Source organism: Gobio gobio, assembly GCF_949357685.1.
Source record: "Gobio gobio genome assembly, chromosome: 18".
Taxonomy (NCBI): domain Eukaryota; kingdom Metazoa; phylum Chordata; class Actinopteri; order Cypriniformes; family Gobionidae; genus Gobio; species Gobio gobio.
This window is the reverse complement of record NC_137111.1, coordinates 47176911-47200614: the sequence shown is the minus strand read 5'-3', so window position 1 is coordinate 47200614 and position 23704 is coordinate 47176911. Positions and strand designations below refer to the sequence as shown.

At 38.5% G+C, this 23704-nt stretch overlaps 1 protein-coding gene across 2 annotated transcripts in view; it reads right to left on the bottom strand.

The window, feature by feature from the left end:
- Positions 1 to 18746: 18746 nt before the first annotated feature.
- Positions 18747 to 23704, bottom strand: part of ggps1 (geranylgeranyl diphosphate synthase 1) — a 49117-nt gene continuing 44159 nt past the window's right edge. For both annotated transcript variants that reach the window (XM_079843702.1, XM_079843703.1), the window contains exon 4: positions 18747 to 19974. In XM_079843702.1, coding sequence (XP_079699828.1) covers positions 19162 to 19974 — 813 coding nt within the window. In that variant the 3' untranslated portion in view covers positions 18747 to 19161. The remainder of the gene's footprint in view (positions 19975 to 23704) is intronic.

Sequence of the window (23704 nt, the reverse complement as noted above, 5' to 3'; positions counted from 1 at the left end):
TTTGAAAATGAACTCATTGGCAGATATTTGTTCTTGTTTTAATCATAAACTCACTTTTGCAAGATTTCTTATCTCAAACATTAAAGGATTAGTTCACTTCAAAATGTCCTGATGTTTTACTCATCCCCATCTCATCCAAGATGTTCATGTCTTTCTTCAGTGGAAAATAAATTAAGTTTTTTGAGGGAAAATTATTTTTCTCCACATAATGGACTTCAATGGGAACCAACGGTTGAAGGTCCAAATCAATGTAGTTTCAAAGGAAGGGCTTCAGAGGCTCTGACCAATCCCAGACGAGGAATAGAGTCTGATCTAGACAAATCATCGGACATTTTCAAGAAAAAATAAACATGTACATACTATTTAACCTACATTGCTCATCTTGCGCTGCTCTGCGACACCACGGATTGTGTAATCACGTCGGAAAGGTCACGCTAGACGTAGGCGGAAGTACCGGCCCAAGAGAACGTATGAAGACTAATACAAACGCCCTTTACCAAAAACACTCCATCTTCAACTTCAAAAATGCCCGACATCGTTGTTTTACCCTTTTTTTGCTAAAGGATGTTTGTATTAGTCTTCACACGAGCGCTTCGTAGACGGGGCGGCACTTCTGCCTACGTCTAGCGTGATGTTTCTGACGTGATTATGCAATCCGCGGTGACGCAGCTGAAGTGCAAGATGAGCAATTTAGGTTAAAAAGTAGGCCTATATACATAAAAAAAAAAATAGAAAATGAGCAATGGTTTGTCTAGATTAAGCCGGGTACACACTGTGCGATTTTGGCCGTGTGAGACAAATTTTGCAAATCCTAAAAGATTCCTCTGATCCTAGGCTAAAATCTGACGTCTTTGATCGTTAGTTTGACATGTTTACAGTAAGCCGATTAATGACCGCTTCTCAGACTGTACGATAGTCGAGGCGCGCTAGAAACGGACGCACGCAAGAAAACTCTTCCGGAGTTTTATATCATCAATCAATGACGCGTTCGGTGACAGTGAGCTGCATTACACGCGGGACTGAAATGGTGGCTACAAAGAAATGTCTAGCGCTCATTTTGGTCATGGTTTGTCTTGAAAAACGAAGATAATTTGTCGGTCGTCGTAGGAGAAGTCACACTGCAGGACTGTGCGCCAAAATTTGATCGCTTTCATTAATTGGCTGTCGGTGAACATGTCAAACTAACGATCAAAGACGTCAAATTTTAGCCTATAAGATTAGAGAAATCTTTTAGGATTTGCAAATTTTTTCTCAGACGGCCAAAATCGCACAGTGTGTACCTAGCTCAATCCAACCTTTATAAATGCTTTATAAACGGGAGTGAATTGAAGCCCAATATTTGAAGACCAAAAAACTGCATCCATCCATTTTATCCATCCTGTTCGGTGACAGCGAGCCGCATTACACACAAGACTGAAATGGTGGCTACAAAGAAATGTCTAGCGCTCATTTTGGTCATGTTTTGTCTTGAAAAACGAAGATAATTTGTCGGTCGTCGTAAGAGAAGTCACACTGCAGGACTGTGCGCTAGGTCTTCTGACACTGCCAGAATTTCGTCTGAGAAGCGGTCATTAATCGGCTGTCTGTAAACATGTCAAACTAATGATCAAAGACGTCTGATTTTAGCCTAGGATCAGAGGAACCTTTTAGGATTTGCAAAGTTTGTCTCACACAGCCAAAATCGCAGTGTGCATCCGGCTTAATCTAGACAAACCATTGCTCATTTTCTAAAAATCTTTAATGTATATAGGCCTACTTTTTAACCTAAATTGCTCATCTTGCACTTCAGCTGCGACACCGCGTTATTGCGTAAAAGGCCCTTTTTAGGGGGGGCTTTTCAGCACCCATTCTGCCCAGCTCCCCTTAAAAATGTGTGATTAACCTTTATAACATATGAAACTGGCGGGAGGCTTCGGCTTCGTACCGTCTTTTAATCAGTGTGTTCTTCAATCCGCAGCGGCGGCGAGCCGAGCGCACGTCAGAAGCAGAGGTGTGTGTGTTGATCTAAGCTCTCATTGGTCTGTCACCGCTCATCAATGTCAAAATATTTCAGAAAACCAATCAAATCAGAGTAGAGTAGACCCTTTTCATTTTAAATTGACAGTGAAAGTAAATTCCTATTTGCTGCTCTGTTACAACAGACTTTATGCTCACACAGAAGCTGCTGAGGCTGAGCGCGAATTTAGCAGCGCGACTCAACATCAAGTGTGAGATATGTAGCTAAACTAAACGTTTCATATTTGACAGCTGCTTCTTTAAGTCAGAAATGTTAAACAAATGACAAAAATATTCACGCAAATTAATAAACTTTTGTCTAATTTCGCCATTTTGAATTGAAATAGGCCTATGTAATGTCATTTATAATATAATTAACAAACAAGAAATATTAACAAAGCCGTTTTCTTCAGATTAGGGATAAGATTAATAGTAATGAATGTGTGCATATTGTAAATTAATAATTCCATTTGTAGCTCTCAGTAAATATAAAAGCTCAGTTTTTTTCAGCCTGTATTGGGCATAAGATTAGTAATGAATGTGTGCATATTGTGAAATAATTTAATAAATGTAGTTACCTAGCTTTCCTGTTAGCCTTCGAAAATGATTCACAAAACATATAAATATCAGTTAAACATATGTTTACTTTCTTCACTGGACGGAAAATCTGCCCACTGACATGGTTTTCAAGTTATCTAATTTTTTGGCGTTCAGAACATCTTAAAATGCACATATGTAGATCATAGAAATCTAAATTTTCTTGAGGGGCCTCGCCCCCGAAACTAAATAACACTGCAATGACCAAAAACAGCCAATATCCTAATATGCATACTAATAAGCTACTAGTTAATAGAGAGAATTGGACCCTAAACTAAATTTTTTCTCATACCCTCATAGCCCCCCTGAAAAGAAAATCCTAGAATCGCCCCTGGTTGAAGGTCCAAATCAATGCCGTTTCAAAGGAAGGGCTTCAGAGACTCTGGCCGATCCCAGACGAGGAATAGAGTCTTAAGTCGGGTGCACACTGTGAGATTTATAATAGTCCTACACGATTGTTCCTTGTCAGACTGTAGGAACATGATCACCGCGGTCAGCCATGACACACTGTAAGATCTTGTCAATAATGTCAGACTGTACGATAGTCGAGGCGCTGAAGAACGACAGACATGAACATCTTGGATGAGATGGGGGTGAGGAAATGATCAGGAAATGTTCATTTTGAACTGAACTAAAACCCTTTAAGCTATTTTTTGTAAAATTAATTTAAAAGTAGCTAATGGAATCTGTTGGAAATAGCATTTTCTAACTGTGATGTGTCACTAACAACTCATTGTGTGCTTCGACATTTACATTTAGAGAACATGTTGACTTATGTTCCCTTTAATTTAAACTGGTTTTAGAAGGACTTAAATGTACCTTCATGAAACCAGCAGAAACCCTGGTGGCATATGCATTTACACAGCAAATTCATAATTCATAAAAACAACAGCATAATTTGATACTAGAGCCTGAGGTGTCAGAGATAACTTGACTTGCGTTCAGAATTCGACATGTTTTTACTTTAACATTCTCATAACGTTGAGAGAAAATATTCGGATGACAAATAGCCTACTTTCAGAGTGTGATGTTATTTGTACTTGAGAAATGGTAACGTTAACCTTCTTGGAATATTACGAATAAACGTTCAAAGAATGTTATATTGAGGAAAAATTTAGAAACATTGTAACTGTTTTTATAACAGATGTGTCATATGTGTCCTATAGAATTTATGCGGAAGGGAAATGTACGCGCTTGAAGGCACTTTCAGACGTCTGTGATGTTTCAGAGCTCCAACATTCCTAAACATTCACTTCCACTTCCTCATTCAGTGAAGACAAGCTTTTCATTTTCTTTAAAAGACCGAAAAGAAGGTTTTGTGTGCACCCAGAAGCAGACAAACTGGCTAAACCGACCGTCTGCTAGCTGTCTCACGTTACCGGAGTCAGATAAATCCCAGCACATAGAGACTCTTTCACTTAGATATTATCATATAGAGACTGTGTCTGTTCCCCGAATTAGTAAATACAAAAAAACATCAAAACCATTCAACAGTAAAAATTTAATTGACGTCCAACAAATAAACAAAATATATAATACAGATGAACAATTGATAAAGCTTGGGTTGCTGAATATTCGATCCCTTTCCCCAAAAGCGCTTATTGTTAATGATATTATTACAGATAATAATCTAGATGTGCTCTGTTTGACAGAAACCTGGCTAAAACCTGACGACTACATTACCTTAAATGAGTCCACCCCCCAAGATTATTGTTATAAACATGAGCCGCGTCTGAAAGGTAAAGGGGGAGGGGTTGCTGTAATTTATAATAATATCTTCAGTATTACTCAGAAGTCTAGTTTCAAATATAATTCCTTCGAAGTTTTGGTGCTTTATGTAACGCTATGTAGTGTACATGATAAAACCCGTTCAACATTTGTGTTAGCTACTGTATACAGGCCACCAGGGCATAATACAGACTTTATCAAAGAATTTGCTGATTTTCTATCAGAGTTAGTACTGGCCGTAGATAAAGTACTAATTGTTGGTGATTTTAATATCCATGTTGACAACGGAAAATACGTATTGGGATTAGCATTTAAAGACACACTAAACTCTATTGGAGTTAGGCAACACGTGTCAGGAGCCACTCATCGCCATAATCATACTTTAGACCTAATATTGTCACATGGAATAAATGTTGATACCGTTGAAATTCTGCAGCAGAGCGATGACATCTCAGATCATTACTTAGTATCATGTATACTTAATTTAGCTAAGGTTGCAAAGCCGCCCCCTCGCTTTAAAAATGGCAGGACAATCATTGCCGCTACTAAAGATTGCTTTTTAAATAATCTTCCTCATCAGTATCATCTGCTCAGCATCCCAGATAGTATAGGAGAACTTGATGTTGCAACAGAAACTATTGACTCTCTCTTTTCCAGTACTTTAGACACAGTTAATCCTCTGCGCTTAAAGAAGATTAAAGAAAATAGTCCAACGCCGTGGTACAACGAGCACACCCGGGCCCTTAAAACAGCAGCCAGAAAAATGGAGCGCAGCTGGAAGAAAACAAAATTAGAGGTATTTCGTAATTCGTGGAAAGAGCACATGATCACACACAGAAAGGCCGTAAAAACTGCTAGATCTGCTTATTTCTCAACTCTCTTGGAAGAAAACAAACACAACCCAAGGTATTTATTCGATACAGTGGCTAAATTAACCAAAAATAAAGCTTCAACTTCTGATGATTGTAAACAGCACAGCAGTAATGACTTTATGAACTTCTTCACATGTAAGATTGATAATATTAGGAAAAATTTTTTAACCATGCAGCCATCTACTACAGTATCACATCAAACAGAGCATTGTAGTGTCACTGAGGAAAAATTACACTCATTCACTGCTATAGGAGAAGAAGAATTGGCTAAACTCGTTAAATCATCAAAATCGACAACATGTATGCTTGACCATGTACCAACTAGGCTGTTAAAAGAGATGCTACCAGAGGTCATAGATCCTCTTCTTAATATCATTAATTCATCTTTGTCATTAGGATATGTACCGAAAACTTTTAAGTTGGCTATTATTAAACCACTTATTAAAAAACCGCAACTTGATCCTACAGATTTAGTCAATTATAGACCAATCTCAAATCTACCCTTTCTGTCAAAAATACTTGAAAAGGCAGTGTCTTCACAATTATGTTCCTTTTTAGAAAGAAATGGTATCTGTGAGGATTTCCAGTCAGGATTTAGACCGTATCATAGCACTGAGACTGCTCTCGTCAGAGTTACAAATGATTTGCTCTTATCATCCGATCGTGGCTGTATCTCTCTATTAGTGTTACTCGATCTTAGCGCTGCATTTGATACTATCGACCACAACATTCTTTTGAATAGACTCGAAAATGATGTAGGTATTAGTGGAATTGCATTATCATGGTTTAAATCATACCTATGCGACCGTTATCAGTTTGTAGTAGTAAATGAAGATATGTCACACCGATCGCAAGTTCAGTATGGAGTACCACAAGGCTCAGTGCTAGGACCGCTACTCTTCACCCTGTACATGCTACCACTGGGAGATATCATTAGGAAGCATGGCGTTAGTTTTCATTGTTATGCTGACGATACTCAGCTCTATATTTCTTCACGCCCTGAAGAAACTTACCAATTCACAAGATTAACGGAATGCATAGCTGATATAAAACATTGGATGACCGGTCATTTCTTGCAACTCAATTCAGAAAAAACTGAATTTTTAATTATTGGACAAAAAAGCTCCACAAGTAGTAACCTAGAATACTGTCTAACACTTGATGGCTGTTCTGTCAAGTCCTCGTCGTCAGTGAGGAACCTGGGTGTGCTCTTTGATACCAATCTTTCGTTTGAAAGCCACGTTTCTAGCATCTGTAAAACTGCTTTCTACCATCTTAAAAATATATCTAAATTACGGCACATGCTCTCAATGCAAAATGCTGAACAGTTAGTTCATGCGTTCATGACCTCAAGCTTTAATAATTATTTATTCAACATCATCCTCAATAAACCCGTCTCCAGCATGTTGCCCCCGGTCCCTCGAATATTCTGATCTATTATGACCTTCGAGCTGTAAAGCTGCCAGAATAATAATAATAATACGCTGTTTGTTAATTGGCCAGAGGAGAACTGGCACCCCGACTGAGCCTGGTTTCTCCCAAGGTTTATTTTTCTCCATTAGGTCACCTAATGGGGTTTTGGTTTCCTTGCCACTGTTGCCTCTGGCTTGGCGTGCTCAGTTGGGGACATTATTATTTAGATTTATTTCGATGTTTAGTTGAAAAATTTAAACTAAATTAACCATTTAAACTAAATTACTGATCGAATTATTGATCTAACGCCCACACTGTCACTGTATGATACTTGAAATGTTTCCAGAATGGCTATACAGCTGATTAAAATTATGCTGCATTATTTTCCTGTTTAACACTGTAAAGCTGCTTTGAAACAATCTACATTGTTAAAAGCGCTATATAAATAAAGTTGACTTGACTTGACTTGACCCAGTCTTAAAGAACAGCGAGTCTGAAGGGGAGTATGCTCATCTTGTACAGGAGCTAAAACTTTATCATGGCCGGTTCTGGTACATTCAAATGTCCGTGAGATAATTTGAGGAGCTCCTCCAGAGACAGTAGCTCCGCATCTGACGAGACAAACACACACTTCAGGAACCAATCGATCCGGAGCAGCTGTGTTTCAGCTGAGTCACAATGGAAACATTTAAGTGCCACAGTCTTACTGACGGAAACACATTCACTTTCTATAGTCGCGGACACAATTAGGTTTAGAAAGAACGAGTTTCAACTCAAAAGGTTATGATATCGTTGTCTGTAGCCTACAGTGGGCAAACAGCTACAGCTGTAATCTCGTTAGAAATGTGATACCTGGCATTGGTTAAAGCTACACTGTGTGATATTTTCCCCCATCTAGTGGTGAAAATGTATATGACTACCCAGTGAATATTAGTTTCTCTTCCTCTCAATTCCGATTTCGTTTTAACTCCTACGGTGGCCGATTTAGTCCAAGATTAACATGGCTTCCAGTTCGACCTCGTCCACATTCGACACGGTGCCATCGAGTGTTAGGGTTAGGGTTATTTCCCTCTTTGGCTAATGTACTTTCAAGATGGAGGGGCAACATGGCGACCCGCATTCGAACCCCTCACCCGTATGTATTTTCAATGGCATATTTTAAACTTACGAGAATACTTTATTACTTGAAAGAAGTAAATATACATTAATGAGCACATATATTTTTGAAAGAACTAAGTGTTTTTAGCTAAGAATAAACTAAAAAAGTTACACAGTGTAGCTTTAATGTTGACTGAATAGCTTGCGACATCAACTGAACATTTCGTGACCTTTGTTTTCTTGTATGTGATTGGTTTAAGCCTTTTCCGTCGCTGCGAGAGTAAAAAGAAAATCGACATCGAAACGAAACGAAACGAAAAAAAACGACATTGTTTTTTTGCCGCAGCACATTCGCGTTCGGTGTGGAAGCTCTCATTACACAAACAGCTGATCAAAAAATAAAACCATCGCACAAATTATTTGCGTGTCAAAATCGTGTCCAGTGTGAAAGGACCTTTATATTTCTGTTCGCTGGTGAAGAGTAATTAGCTGGTGGATTTACTTATTGTAGAGTTAATTAACATTATCATGAGCATGTTTGAAGCAAATGTCAGTACACCGGGAAGATTTTAAAATGATCATAAATCCGTAAGATCTTGCCTTCTTGCTGTGGAAATACAGACTGTCGGGGTTCTTTATCCGCCGGGCGCTGTTGCCGTGCGGATGAGCGTCCGGAACGCTGCTTATGTTTCGGTTGAAATGGTGTCGAGGGGCAAGGTTAACTCACCGTCACACTTTGAACTCTCGGTTGATTAACCCAATCCGTGCTTACTCAAGGTATGCTGGTTCCAAAAACGAGCCCGGGAGTAAGTTCAGACAACTCAGAGTATGTTCCCGGATAACACACAAGACATTCTCAACAGAGCGACGAATCGATGATTCCCCATGGAAACAGATGCTAAGAAAAAGCGCGCCGTTCTACTTCTTCGTCTTTTGTTTAATGGCGATTTACATAACCTACACTCTAAAAATATGCTGGGTTGAAAATGGACTAACCCAGCAATTGGGTTGTTTTAACCCAGTGAATAGGTTGTTTTAACTTGGGTATTTTTAACCCAGCATTTTTTAGAGTGTACTTAGTGCACATCGCCACACTCTAAAAAAATGCTGGGTTAAAGTTGGGTTGAAAATGGACTAACCCAGTAATTGGGTTGTTTTAACCCAGTGATTGGATTGTTTTAACCCATCGATTGGGTTGTTTTAAGCAAACATTTAACCCAACCGCTGGGTTAAAACGACCTATTCACTGGGTTAAAACAACCTGCTGGGTTAGTCCATTTTCAACCCAACTTGGGTTGTTTTTAACTCAGCATTTTTTAGAGTGCACCTATTTTGTGGTTGTGCAATCATATTTTCGTTAAATAAGTAATCTTAAAAAATATATATTGTTTGTTTGATGCTCATTAATTGAATGCAGATCCATGTGTGAGATGACAATAAAAAAAATAATACATATATTTTAATTGAATTAACATTTAAACTTATTTTTTATTCTAATTCTTTAGAATTAATATATACTATTGTATGTTATATAACTGAAACAAATTTGGTTACTATATTAATGATATAAAACAAAGCAAACTAACTCCAGGGCAGGTTATGTTCAGAGAGTGAGTTGCCATGGTTACCCACATACCCTGAAAGTTACCCCCCTTTAATTGGCCCCAAAGTAAATAAATAACGATTTCTTACAACGGAAATGAATCAATCAAAAACTTCCTTTATCTGGACAATAACTCTTTTTCTAGAGCTGCTGTACCTGTAAGCAAAACAATCTCTCTTCCATAAATGTCCTATTATCACTGTAAAGCTGCTTTAAAACAATCTATACTGTAAAAAGCGCTGTAGAAATGAAGATTTGACTGAACACAACGAGCACGGCGCTGAAAAGGGGGCGGGGCTAAATTCGAAGAGGCGGGGTTACAGACGTTTTTCTAAAGACATTAACATTCAAATTTAACATACAATCATTATGGTTTTTATATGTAGTGGTCTATGTTAGTTGGGGCAGTATTTGGGCAGATGTGTCTTGGGTTTCGCCTTCATCACAGTAGATCAATCACCTCATCAAGCTGAACATCTGCAGGTGCTCGAGTCTTCCACTCATCCGGATCCTGAAAAACTCCACAACAGTCCAATATCCTCACACACACACACACACACACACACACACACACACACACACACACACACACACACACACACGTGCAATGTTTAGTGTTGTAGGCATGATGAGAGTGTTGGAGATGAGAAGAGGCTGAACTCGCAGGTGAGTTTCATCGTTATTGCTTTAAAGTCAGTAAATAATGCTGCCTTCACGTGCTCTCGGAAATATCGTAAATACGAGTTTCCTAGGTAAAAATTGCACATGAACGCCCTCACATTTTGAAACTTGAATGCAATAAGCTCGTAATCACGACTTCAGAAGTCGGAATGACCAAATTTCCGATAGCACGTGAAGGCAGCATAATGCGGAAAATTCTCGCGGAAAATTCCCACTTCTGAAGTCGTGATTTCGGTCGTCGTCGTCATTCAAGGGCTTTGTTATCGGAAAGAGCAGGAATCATAGATTGACATTCTTTCTTATTGGGAAAAACTTATTAAAGCCAAAATTATATTTAGCGTCAAATTCATTGACAAGCATAAACATTCACCACTTCGCGTTAGTGATTTTGCAGACGAATCGGTTCTATTTTCGCGATGACGCGTTTTAACGGTCATCAATATCGTAAATCCTGCAACGTTTTTTGTATTAATATTTTTTTCAAATATATGTACATTTATAACACTAATACTTTGTATTTAATTACTTTTGCATTAAATTACTAAAACAAGTTACCGCTGCTGTGAGGGTGTTTCTAGGGGTCATGGTAAAAATGTGCATATTTCTCTCTTTTTATTGCCTTTATCAATCTCTCTCTATTTTTTCCCTCTTTTTGAAAGTTGTGAAATCATGATTGTGGCGGGGCGTTTCTCTTTTGCTATTTGAGTCGTTTTTTGATGTAATATTGAAAGTAGAAATATGAGATAACAGCGAATTCTTCATTTTTTTAAAAAATATATAATATATTTTTTTATTAATAAACACTTTGAATATTCGATTTCTACACGTGGGCGGGAATTATACGCCCCTTTCTGATGATTGGTCAGCTGACCCTTTTCACAGATTGTGATGACGCGGTTTAACGGTCATCAATATCGTAAATCTTGGAAACGTTTCTTGTATTTTAATTTTTATTTATATATATGCACACATTTATATCACTTATACTTTGTATTTTATAACTTTAGCATCAAATTACCAAAACAAGTGGCCGCTGGTGTGAGGGTGTTTCTAATACAGCATCTATGGGAGTGATGGTAAAAATGAACATATTTCTCTCTTTTCACTGCCGTTATCAATCTCACTCTATTTTTTCCCTTTTTGAAAGTTGTGAAATCACGACTGTGGCGTTTTTCTTTTGCTATTTGAGCAAATGTGCACACAAAAAATATTTAATGTATTCTCTCATTCACAGCTATAATATTTAACCCAACTATGACGACTTCCGAATGTGTAAAGCAAGCCTGTAGTGCTCCTGTCAGAAATTGAAGCTTCCGCGCCTCGATCGCCCCCCGGTGGCCGGTCCCAGTATAGCTCCTAAACCCCACCTCTCCATGTATTTGAATGGGCGCGAGACACACTAAACAATTTAATTACACTTCAAATAATTGTTTCCTAAAGATGATTTCTGTCTTTTTAGGCAGTTTTTATTACAATAATTTCATTTCAAGTGTTCGTTTTTTAAATAAGTTTAGTTTTAGTGAGTTATTTGATGCTATAAAAACGGGGGGTGTGACGTTATGATTGACAGCTGAGATTGACGGCTTCTCTGAGTGAAGTTGTCACTGAGGCACTAATGGACTTTTTTCTGGATTTTTGGGAGGATATTGGAGCTTTAGCTTTAATTTCTACATTTCCATAACTGTTTATTTCACACCAACATAATGAATTGTTCTGCATCTGCGAGAGTGTGGGCGGGCTTTTGATAATCGCGCCTCTACTTCCTGTTCTCTACTTCGCAACTCTGGTCCCGAGATGTCAGCGCCGTGAGCGGGCCTATGAAAGCTTCAACTTTGGTCAGCGGAAGTCAATGAAGTCGCGTCGTCCATATTTTTTTACGGTCTATGGTGTAAAGGGTTTACTCTAACGCGTGCATCATCAGTTCTTGTTCTTCCTCAGTTTCGCACAGCAGAATAAAAGTCCGGTTTCTTTATGCGTTTATTGCAACTACATTTCATCTTTTATTTATCAAACAACCAGACTCACGAATGGCTCGACACAACCCGTCCCGGGGCAGAGCCTACAGGGCTTCCTCTGTGTAGACCAGCGGTTTTAGACTAGCAAAGTGCCAGGGGGTCCGCAAAATTATTAGCTATATCCTACTGTATTTTCCAGACTGTAAAGTCACGTTTTTTAAAATCATGAAACATGCATTGATTTATTCCAAAGTGACTTATGTAACTTATGACTTATATAATGCATTTAACGTCAAATAATCTAAATGATGACATTTAACCCTCTGGGGATCTTCATTTATGGGTCACATTCAGGACCTTCGGGTCAAAAATGACCCCCATAGGAAATGAATGGGAAATTAGCAAAAATATGAAAATACAGAGTTTTTTTGTGCATACAATCTACAAATCAGCCAGGATGCAGAAAAAAGGACTCAACAGTGAAGGGGTGAATCTCTAAAACATCAAGAGTGCCAAACAGACAAAAAAACTCTCACACACACACACACACACAAATGAACATGTGCCATTTCAAAAGCTAATTGTGTTTTTGTGTGTGTGTGTTATTTTGTAAATTGTATGCACAAAAAAACTGTATTTTCATATTTTTGCCAATTTCGCATTGATTTCCTATGGGGGTCATTTTTGACCCGAAGGTCCTGAGTGTGACAATTTTTTTTTACGACCACTTAGACTTTTCAAATCCTGTCCCCAATTTTTTGGGGTGTTCATATACTAAGTACCAATAAAGTTTCGGACCATTCCGATGAAGCTACGATTTTTAATTTTTTATAAAACGCTTGACCCGAAGTATCCCAGAGGGTTAAAAGAAGGCATGTCAAGTATTCGCTGTATTTTGGATCATGTTTTAAAGACACACCAGTGCTGAATGAATCCGTGTTTGAACAAATCGTTTAAAGCCACAATATGTAATTTTTCACCGCTAGAGGTCGCTCATTCAAAATAAAAGCGTAGCTTGACGATGATTTCACTGAGCTTTTATTCTGCCACAGATGAGGCTTCTGCTTCTTCCGCTCGTGTGTGTGTGTGGTTAAGCAGCGCTGTTTATCATATCACACACATTTGAGTGTGTTTAACGTGATGTTATAATGCTACTCTGTGTGTTGGCTCGGCGCTGCTATGAGACACAGATCATATTAGGCGGTAACACATGTGACTCTGTGCGGTAAATCAACAACAGCAGATTTACACAATCAGACTAACTGTGTTGAGCCGGAGAACAATCATCAGTTTCTGTCCATCAATGATCCAAACAGTGTCTAATAAAACACATCAGATATTAAAGCGGCTTTAGTGTTTCCATGGTTTCTACAACATAAAACCGACGGTAACGCGGATATGATGTCATTGATGGGCGACACACGGTCCGTGTCCTGGTTATAATTATTTACCTGCTTATTTCTCTGGATTTAAACATTCTTGCAGCTTCTGGTATTTTTTTCCCCATTGCATATATCTGTATTCAAAAAGTTTAAACATTGATCTCACCGCATTATTTAAGCAGATGTAACTGCAGTGTAAATACATGATCCACACCACCTCTGAGCTGCATTAAAGGTCCTGTTCTTCATGATCCCATTTTTCAAACTTTAGTTAGTGTGTAATGTTGTTGTTAGAGCATAAATAATACCTGTAAAATGATAAAGCTCAAAGTTCAATGCCAAGCGAGATATTTTATTTAAGAGAAGTTCCCTTTCAAAGCCTACAGCGAGCGGCCGGTTTGGACGACATCCCTGTACTTCCTGCTTTAATGACATCAGTAGAACAGTTTGTTGACTAAACTCCGCCCACAAGAATACGCAAAAAAGGGGCGTGGTTTTGTTGCTCTCCCACGTGGAGAAGAGGAAGTGTTGCGTTCGTAGAGTGTGTTTGTCGCCATGTCGTCAAGACGCTGTTATTTTCACCCCGGAGTCAAATCACCTTTGTTTGGCTTTCAGGGACGCTGTAGTTTGAGCGCGTTCATCTCCCCGTTATGGTAAGAGGCGTGACCTTTCCGGGCAACCAATCACAACACGGGAACCGCTGGCCCAATCAGAACTCATTACGTATTTCTGAAGGAGGGACTTCATAGAATAAGGAAATCATCAGGCCGTTTTTAGAACAGTGAAAACAGCGGTATACAGATCAGTACATTGTGTGAAAAATACTGTGTTTTTTTACACATGAAACATGAACACATGTTATATTGCACACTGTAAACTCAATCAAAGCTTAAAAAACACAGGAAAAACGGGACCTTTAACCACTTAAGTCTGTGGAGGAGCTCTGACCTCATATGGTACCATTTGAAAGCTTAGAGTCTCTACTTTTTGGAGACATGCATCACTTTGGTAGCCTGACAAACCAGACCCACATCAAGATGTTGGTTCTGGGAACACACCATTAGCAGGGCTCAACCCGAGGGGCGGGATAAACGGTTGTCTTTCAGATTCCCTATGCATGTAATTGGATAGCGCCATGAGCGCCACAACCAACCAGAGCAAAGAGGAAGGTGAAGACGAGCTAACGTTAGTTGATAGACTTTCGCCGTATCCGGTCGGCAAAACTTCGAACATATCATCTTTTCTTAAAGCAGCACTAGGTAGGTTTTGCTCTCGGGCTCCCCCTACAGTTGAGAAACAGTATTGTCCTCTACTACTGTCGTAAACTGTCATTCTACATCAGTGGATGCATCGCATGTGCATTTGTTGACATGACAACCATGATAGCCCTGAACACTGCAGATGTTCTGCTTGCGTCGCGTGTGAAATGTCTTCATCCCAGGTACAGTGGCACATGTTTCAGCATGTCATATGAATATCATTTCATGGGTTTTATTTATTTTTCAAACGCCAAATGATCGCGATGCTCACGTTTACAAGCCAGCGTCATTATAGTAGCCTAGTCTATTGGTTACCGTTTTACAGAATCTATATAATCCTTCAATTCAATGTTTGAGTGGTAGGTAATGACCATATATCGTCAATATTATAATATCAAGCTACCATAGATGAATCTGCAAATTTGAAAAATCGATTTGCATTTTAGCTTGAGGCAAGACAAATAAACCAATATCACAGACATGTTAGGTATCCTAAAATATGATTTTGTACGTCTTATGTATTTACTTGCAAGAATGTAGCCGCTCCTCCTTCAGCTCACGCCAACGAGCAAACGCTGGCCAATGTTGATCCTCCTGCCTTTAATCCCATCACTTTCTCCTTTCCTCTTTTTGCTTTCCTCCGACAAAACCTTTGCTTTCTTATTTTTCTGAGCTGCTTCGGCCATGACTTTAACATTCGGCAAACAAATTATAGTTTTTCTCGCACGTCTGAATTTAAGGAAGTGGTGGTGGAAGTGACGTATGTGCCGTAAAGCAGTCGAATTTTGTAGTTCTTTTTTTTCTCGGGTTACCATTACCACCCGAAACCCGAAGTTTAAAAGTACGATTAAAAACGACACAGACCTCGTCAGGCTATGGCAGACGTGTCATTCAACCTATTGTAAGTCGATGTATCATCACAAGAGGTTTGAAAATATATTATGAAGGTTGAAAAGTTACCTAGTGCTGCTTTAAGAATGACTTCAGTGCCGTTCTTTGTTCTTTCCTCTAAGAAAAGCTGAACTCCAAGTCTTCCAGAGTCGTGGCCAAAGCAGATTCGAAAGACCGCTGTTCGCCAGCTTCTGTGTTTACGAGTAGCACGCAGAACCTGTCATTATGTTAAGCCCGCCCACCGACTCTACACACACTGTGATTGGCCAGACCAGAGTTTGGTTTTTCCAGCTCTCAGGAGTTGCTAGACTACACTCACGGCAAATTAGATTTTCTGCCACTAGGGTGCGTCTAGATTTCTAGGCTATCACTTTGGCATTTGTTTTACACAAAGTAACTTATTTACACGAAATTACTCTGGGACCATTTCCACCTGGATTTGGCCGACCCAAATGGAAAAGCTTCCCATACACACATACAGTGGTCCCTAAATACACAACACTGGTGTCATTTTACAGGAAACCCTTTGACGTTTCATAAACCACTGCTAAAAGTGATAAACATCTAAGTATATGTTGTCTGAGCTGTAATAACCCCCCCAAAAAAGAGACGTTTTTTGATTTTTTTTTTTTTTGGTTATAAATTCTTTTGAAAGTGTGTAACTCAGGCCCTGTGTGCTCTAGCACCCTGCAGACAGTTTGGGCTGTTTCCACTAGATTCCAGAAAATACTGGAAAAAAAGATGTGTGTGTGTGTGTGTGGATCATGTATGCAAGATTTATTCAAATGAATCTGAAAGGAGGAATATGACCTTTTTTATGTAATTTCCGCCTGCCCCCCCATACCCATATACAGTGGTATACATGAAATATCCCTGTCTTTTTTACAGAAAACCCTGAAATTACTTAAAACACTTCTGAAAGTGAAGTGTGACAGTGAACCTCCCTTCAGATCCATTTGTATAAATCTTGCATACATGATACAGACAAAATTCTTATGTTTTTTTTATCTAGTGGAAAAGCCCAAACTGTCTGCAGGGTGCTAGAGCACACAGGGCCTGAGTTACACACTTTCAACAATGAATTCATAACCAAAAACATATTATTATTATTATTACAGCTTAAACTTGTAAGTATACACTCACACACACACACACACACATATAATGAACTTTAATACTGCTCGCTAGTTGAACAAACCTCTAACACTAAATGTGCTGGAAAAGATTTAATGGCGCACTTAAAGTTATGGTTTCTCTCAGGATTATATATAGTTCAGAACCAATATTTTCCACACCAACTTCTAAAACCTGCTGAAATGGCACCGCATAGATGGACCACGGACATTAGAACCAGCATAATAACCATAATGGTTAATAAAACGTGAAATTTATTGCAGAAATTAAGCATTTATTTATGAAATAACTACTCTAGTGTAATTCTAGCTGTTGCTTTTGTGGTTCTATTGCGCCACCAAGTGTTGAGATTGTCATTTCATAAGAGGAAAGAAATGAACGATGAGGATGCAACTGACTTTTGACCCACAATAAATATCCGACCAGTAATACACATAAAAAACAACAGCACACACATGCAGGAGACTGTAGTGTATGAAAGTGTGTTTATTCTAGTCTGATAAAATGCACACAGATTTGTTTAAAGGTAAAAACCAGTGAGCTTTCATCCATCAAACACTGAGATATCGTCTCAGTTCAGTATTTCAGTGTAAAAATACAGGATAACTTAATTCCAGGAGTGTTAAAGCTTCCGCACGCGAACGCAAGGCCTCGTTAAAACATCAGCAACAAAAAACTCAATTATATATATATATATTTACACACACACACACTAATTTATTAGGGCTATGAAACGATTAATCACATCCAAAATAAAAGTTAGCGTTTATATTATGCGTGTAATGTATACAATTGTGTGTGTGTGTGTGTGTGTGTGTATATATATATATATATATATATATATATATATATATATATATATATATATTTATTTATATCAGGGTTCCCACTCTTTTTCAGCAACCATTTTCCAGGACATTTTCAATTTTACTACGGCGGGAATAGAAGACAAGGATCATGCCAAATATTGCTTTTCGAAGCTGTACAGTTTATTGCCATTACTTAACAATCTAGCATTTTTCAATATGATCTCTTAATCATACATTATGACTATGGAAGCTTGTTTACACCCCACAATAGAAAGAAAAGGTAATTGTGTCTTTTTATCTCGCTATTCTGACTTTCTCGCAATTGCGAGTTTACATATTTGTGATATAAACGCGAAAATTGTCGCAATTCTTTTTTTCTCAGAATTTGACTTTATAACTTGCAATTGCAGTTTAGATCTCACAATTCTGAGAAAAGAAGTCAGAATTGCAAGATATAAACTCGCAACTGCGCAAAAAAGTTGATTGTGAAGAAAAGACTTGCGAGTTTATATCACGCAATTCTGACTTTATAACACACAAATGTGACTTTATATCAAAATTATGTGATTAGGGAGGAGCTTACGAGTTAACATTCACTGCATACATTTGAGCAGTTATAGCATTAGCTATTAAACATCATTATTCAAAATACTACTCACACGTATCAAACTCAGCATTCCTGAACATGTGCTTTCTGCAACTAGCATTAATTGTTTGGGCCAGCGATAAACTCTTTATACTCGGCTAAAGAAATCACTTTTTTTTTTTTTTGAATTTTCCCAGACAACAAGATTTTCCAGGACATTTTACATTTTCTCAAATTTTCCAGGACGAGTGGGAACCCATATATATATATATATATATATTATATATATATATATATATATATATATATATTATATAAATAAAATGTAGGCCTGTCAAAAGATTAATCGCGATTAATCGCATCCAAAATAAAAGTTTGTGTTTACATAATATGCGTGTGTACTCTGTTAATTATTATTTATATATAAATACACACACAAGCATGTATATATTTAAGAAATATTTGCCTGTATATACATTTATATAATCTAGAATATATATAAATATAAATGTTTTATATATAAAAATAATATTTTTTCTTAAATATATACATGCTTGTGTGTGTATTTATATATAAATAATAATTAACAGAGTACACACGCATATTATGTAAACACAAACTTTTATTTTGGATGCGATTAATCGCGATTAATCTTTTGACAGCCCTAATATAATGCAAATATTTCTTAAATATATAAGTGTGTATTCAAATATACATAATTATACACAGCACACACACACATTATACAAACACAAACTTTTATTTTGGATGCGATCAATCACTTGACAGCCCTAATATATTGCGCACGCACACACACAAGATTTTATATAGGCAGTACAACATACACTTAAATAGGTTTAATAATAATAATAGTTACTATTATCATTATTATTGTCATAAATAATTGACACTGCCAAAAAAATAAATTGAATAAATGCTAAAGGTCCATACAAAATTTGCTTCATTTTCCCAAATCAAAACAATGTATTTGTTTAGATTGAGGTGAAATGAGCGACTGTTGAAATGTGTTTGCGGTTGTCATTCGCAGCATCTACACTTCATCCGTTACACCTCCTTGAGATACGAGATCAAATGAGAGACTTTGGACTGACGGCGATTTGCTGGAGACAAAATAACAGTACAAAGGAGAAAAGTTTGTCATTGTTTTGCTTGGCTGGCGGTAGCTCCGCCCCCACACTCTTTTGATTGGCTAGGCTCAGGCTCTTTATACATGCGACTCAGATGCTCCATTAAGGCCTCCAGTTCGGGATTTCCTCCGAGCTCTGCGATGAGCCGGTAAGCCTCCACCTCCAGGTCCCTCAGAGTCTGGCGGGTGTAAGCGAACGAGCCCACCTTCTCCAGGTAGTCGACGCAGTAGCGTTTGATATCCAGGTTCTCCGTGCGCTGGCGCAGGATGTTCTGCACTTGCGTGCTTTCGGGACGGGACCAGATGGCGTGGATGGTGGGGAAGGAGAACTTGCCTTCCGTCAGGTCTTCGCAGAAGCTCTTGTTGGCGCTGTACTCTCTCGAATTCAGGTTGGCGTAGTCGTCGCGGATCTGGAAGAACAGGCCCAGCGTGTCCAAGAGCGGCTTGAGATCTGACTTCCACTCGGAGAAGAGCTGCATGAGTCCCACAGCGAGGCCGAAGAGCCCGCCGGTCTTCTGCAGAACCATGGCCCGGTACTCGGCCTCACTGGGGCAGGTGTAGGTGTCCCGCCAGTGGATGTCCAGGCCCTGGCCGCGGTGCAGCTCCAGCAGCTGGCGGGTGAAGACGCGCACCGCCTCGGGGTGCTCCAGCATCAGCACCTTCTCCAGGCCGAGGAAGTAGACGTAGTTGGCGGAGTTGATGACCGACGGCACGCCGTAGATGCTGTGGGCCACCGGAAACCCGCGCCGCAGGGTCGAGCTGTCCTCGATGTCATCAATCAGCAGACTGGCATTGTGCAGCATCTCCGTCACCTCGATAATCACCTGAGGATTCAAAGCAAAATGAAAACCAGATAAATAATCCAATCACATGCAGATTAGGGCTGAACGATATATCGTTATCGTATCTATATCTAGATATGAACTTTCAAGATATTACTATCGAAAAAAGCAACGATATAGATTTCCCCTCTCCGCGCTCGCCCTGCACACAACTCTGGCAGTCACAACACACATCAGTTTTACGAGTGCCCTTGAATGCACCGCAAAAGCCAGCGCGCGCACTACCAGGGGCGTGGGAACTACATTCACAAATGTGTTAGCTATGGCATGAAATATCTGATATTCCGATTGTCAAATACATGCAAGTGGAAGTATATTGCTGTTTAAACACCTTTATAACGGTGGCGTTAGTTGAGCTGTATGCGCGATGGGCGCCGCCGTGTTAGTTTGTGCCGCAGACGCAGTTCAGAGAATCGCATCTGTTGGATTTACAACCTCTATGTTTACAACACGTGAATTCATCCACTTCTCCCGAAATACTTCAAAGTAAGTGGCTGGTGAACTGGGAATAGAATAGAGTAAATAGAGTTTTGTTCTGTTTTGTTTTGTTTCATCAGTTTTGTCTCGTTCTCGTTCATTTCATCAGTTTTGTCTCGTTCTCGTTCATTTCATCAGTTTTGTCTCGTTCGTTTCGTCAGTTTTGTCTCGTTCGTTTCGTCAGTTTTGTCTCGTTCGTTTCGTCAGTTGTCTCGTTCGTTTCGTCAGTTTTGTCTCGTTCGTTTCGTCAGTTTTGTCTCGTTCGTTTCGTCAGTTTTGTCGCGTTCGTTTCATCAGTTTTGTCTCGTTCGTTTCATCAGTTTTGTCTCGTTCATTTCATCAGTTTTGCCGCGTTCATTTCATCAGTTTTGTCGCGTTCATTTCATCAGTTTTGCCTCGTTCATTTCATCAGTTTTGTCTCGTTCATTTCATCAGTTTTGTCTCGTTCATTTCATCAGTTTTGTCTCATTCGTTTCATCAGTTTTGCCGCGTTCATTTCGTCAGTTTTGCCGCGTTCATTTCATCAGGTGGAAAGCACTAATTGCTAATGGGGGTGTTTTCAGAGCAGCCCAGTTTCACAGGTATCAGTCTGTCTTCAGGACACCCCCTTTGTTTTCACTTCTTTTGGATTAGCCCAACCCACTGGAGAAGAGAGACAGATTAAAGTAACATTAGGCTAGTTTGCTGTATATTATTTATTTAATTGTGAGTTTTTTCTGCTCTTGATCTGGCTTGTTTAATAAATATTCCTTTTTTATTAAAGTGGACGTGCCTTCTGGGTATAAGAGTAAAAGCTTTAATAGTCTATTCGTGTCTCAGCCGTGAAGCTGAGCTGATCATGTGTTCACAGAGCGGCTGAAATGATAGATGATGTCTGTCGGTTATTATAATACATATGACAAAAACAATTGTCTAAATTATGTTGCATATTCCTCAAAAGTTCTTGTGATATCACTAGTTGACAACATAGTACTATATTTTCGTGATATTGTGCAGGTGCATGTGATGCAACGCTGTCAGACTCAAAAACTATTTAATATACTGCAAATAGCCTACTAGTTTGTTTATTTATAATTAATTTAGGCAGACAACAAGGCTATTTTTTTCCTAACGTCATTTTTAGTCGAAAATGTCAGGACTTCAGTCGACCAAGATTTTCTTTGGTTGATTACAGCCCTAATTGTTATGATGTATATCAGCTGTTCTCTATGTGAATATATATAGTGTTGTGTAATTTATTCCTGAGCTCAAAGCTGAATTTATCATCATTACTCCAGTCTTCAGTGGCTACGTTTACATGTGCACCAGTAATGCCATTATTTAACCAACATCATAAAAACCTGTAATGTTTCCAAACTTTTGACCAGAACTGTACATCACAAATCTCAACCTTATTTTAATGGATTTAAAACTAGAATATTATATCACTACATGGTAGTGTTGTCACGATACTGGAATTTCTAACTTCGATACGATACCTGGAAAAGTATCGATATTCGATACCACGGGGAAAAATGCTCAATATAGATATTTTTTTATATTATTTCTTTTTTTGGTCCATCTATTGAAAGTATAGGCAATCAAAAATGTATTCTGAAGAGATAACTTTAAATGATAAAGATATTTTTTACGGACAACACAGGTGAAAAATGAACCTAGGGGTAATTAACACACGGTTACCGAGTAGATCGTTTTCATGAAAATCGAATGTAAAGAGTTTTATCTCTAAAAACAGATTAGCTTATAACTCTAGTATATGGGGCATAGAGTAAGTCAAATTAAATCGTTAGTTAATACCACTAACAAGGCTCAAAATAGCCTCACACTAACACGGTAGCATAATGAGGGTCCCTACATGCAAACCGAAGCATTGAGAACTGTGTAAGTGTACAAACAGTTCAATAAGAAGATACTTTATAAAGACGCGTATACAGACAGGAGCCATCTTGGAAAACAGTCTCGACAAGTCGAGCCATGAACGCTGTGCTAAGTGATGAACTGTGACTTGGAATCTCATATGGTCTGTTGTTTCCGGAAGAAAGCACTGAATGCAACAGAGAAAATAAATAAATAAAAATATATATTTTTTTAAACTTCCACAGGATACACACTAAAGAGATGGCGGATTATTCAACCATGGCTTGACTTGTCCATGTAAATGTAGTCATAGAGAGCATGTTTATTCAGCTGCTGTCCCTTTAAGACCTGACGCACACATGGATCCAAAATACTGTTCCTGTTACACATCGCCAAAACACTCACCACTCATTTGACCATTAATAAGCTGGGAAAAGGAGCTCATTTTTGCACTTGTATGTCAGAGGCGGCTTTATTATTGTATGTGTGTGCGCGCTTCAGATGTGAGCGCGAAATCTACGAGAATGAGTGCAATCCAGTGCGAAATTCGAAAATCGATACTGTAGAAAGGAGTATTGGTATCGGTTAAGATATTTCAGAATCCATACATTTCGATATTTTTGACAACACAAAAATAAGATAACATTTTACATTCAAAAGTCATACAATGAATATGACAGCTCACTGCTAATTTTTTTAATCATATAAACGGGTTTACATTTGTAGTGTAAATGGACAACTATATAAAGTTTTTATATATTGTTATAATAAAATAACTTTCCACAAACAGTGATGTATACTATATAACAACTGTCAGTTTTTGTTTTTTAATTTCATTGTGAAATGTACCTATTATTGCACCGCTTTTTATATAAAGTTGGATATAGAAGTATGTCCTTCATCTGCATACATTGCAAAATATAAACTATATTATCACCCAGCTCTGCTAAATGCGAGTAAGGCATGAAGATATTATAAATCATCATTTTCTGTAAAGCTACATTGAAACAATGTGTATTATGAAAAGCGCTATATAAATAAATTCGCCTGTCAATCAAAATATGCTCTAATATCAGTTCTAAAACACATCTGACATGCCGAAATATTCACATGAACAAGTCTGCAAAGAACACTCTGATGACGGATAACATCTGTGGCTCAGATCATGTGACCGGTCAGTTAATAGTCTTACATTAAATCTATTTTGGAGCGGTGTGTATGCGGTCATGAAAAAGCGGTTTCAGGACTTTAGATGTAAACCGTCCATCTGAGATAATCCTGTGGTCAGTCAGTTATATGGAGTTGTAATGGAGGTGGCGTCCTGCAGAGGGCAGCAGCGGCTCACACTGGACTGTTTACCGTCAGGGTGTGTCTGAAG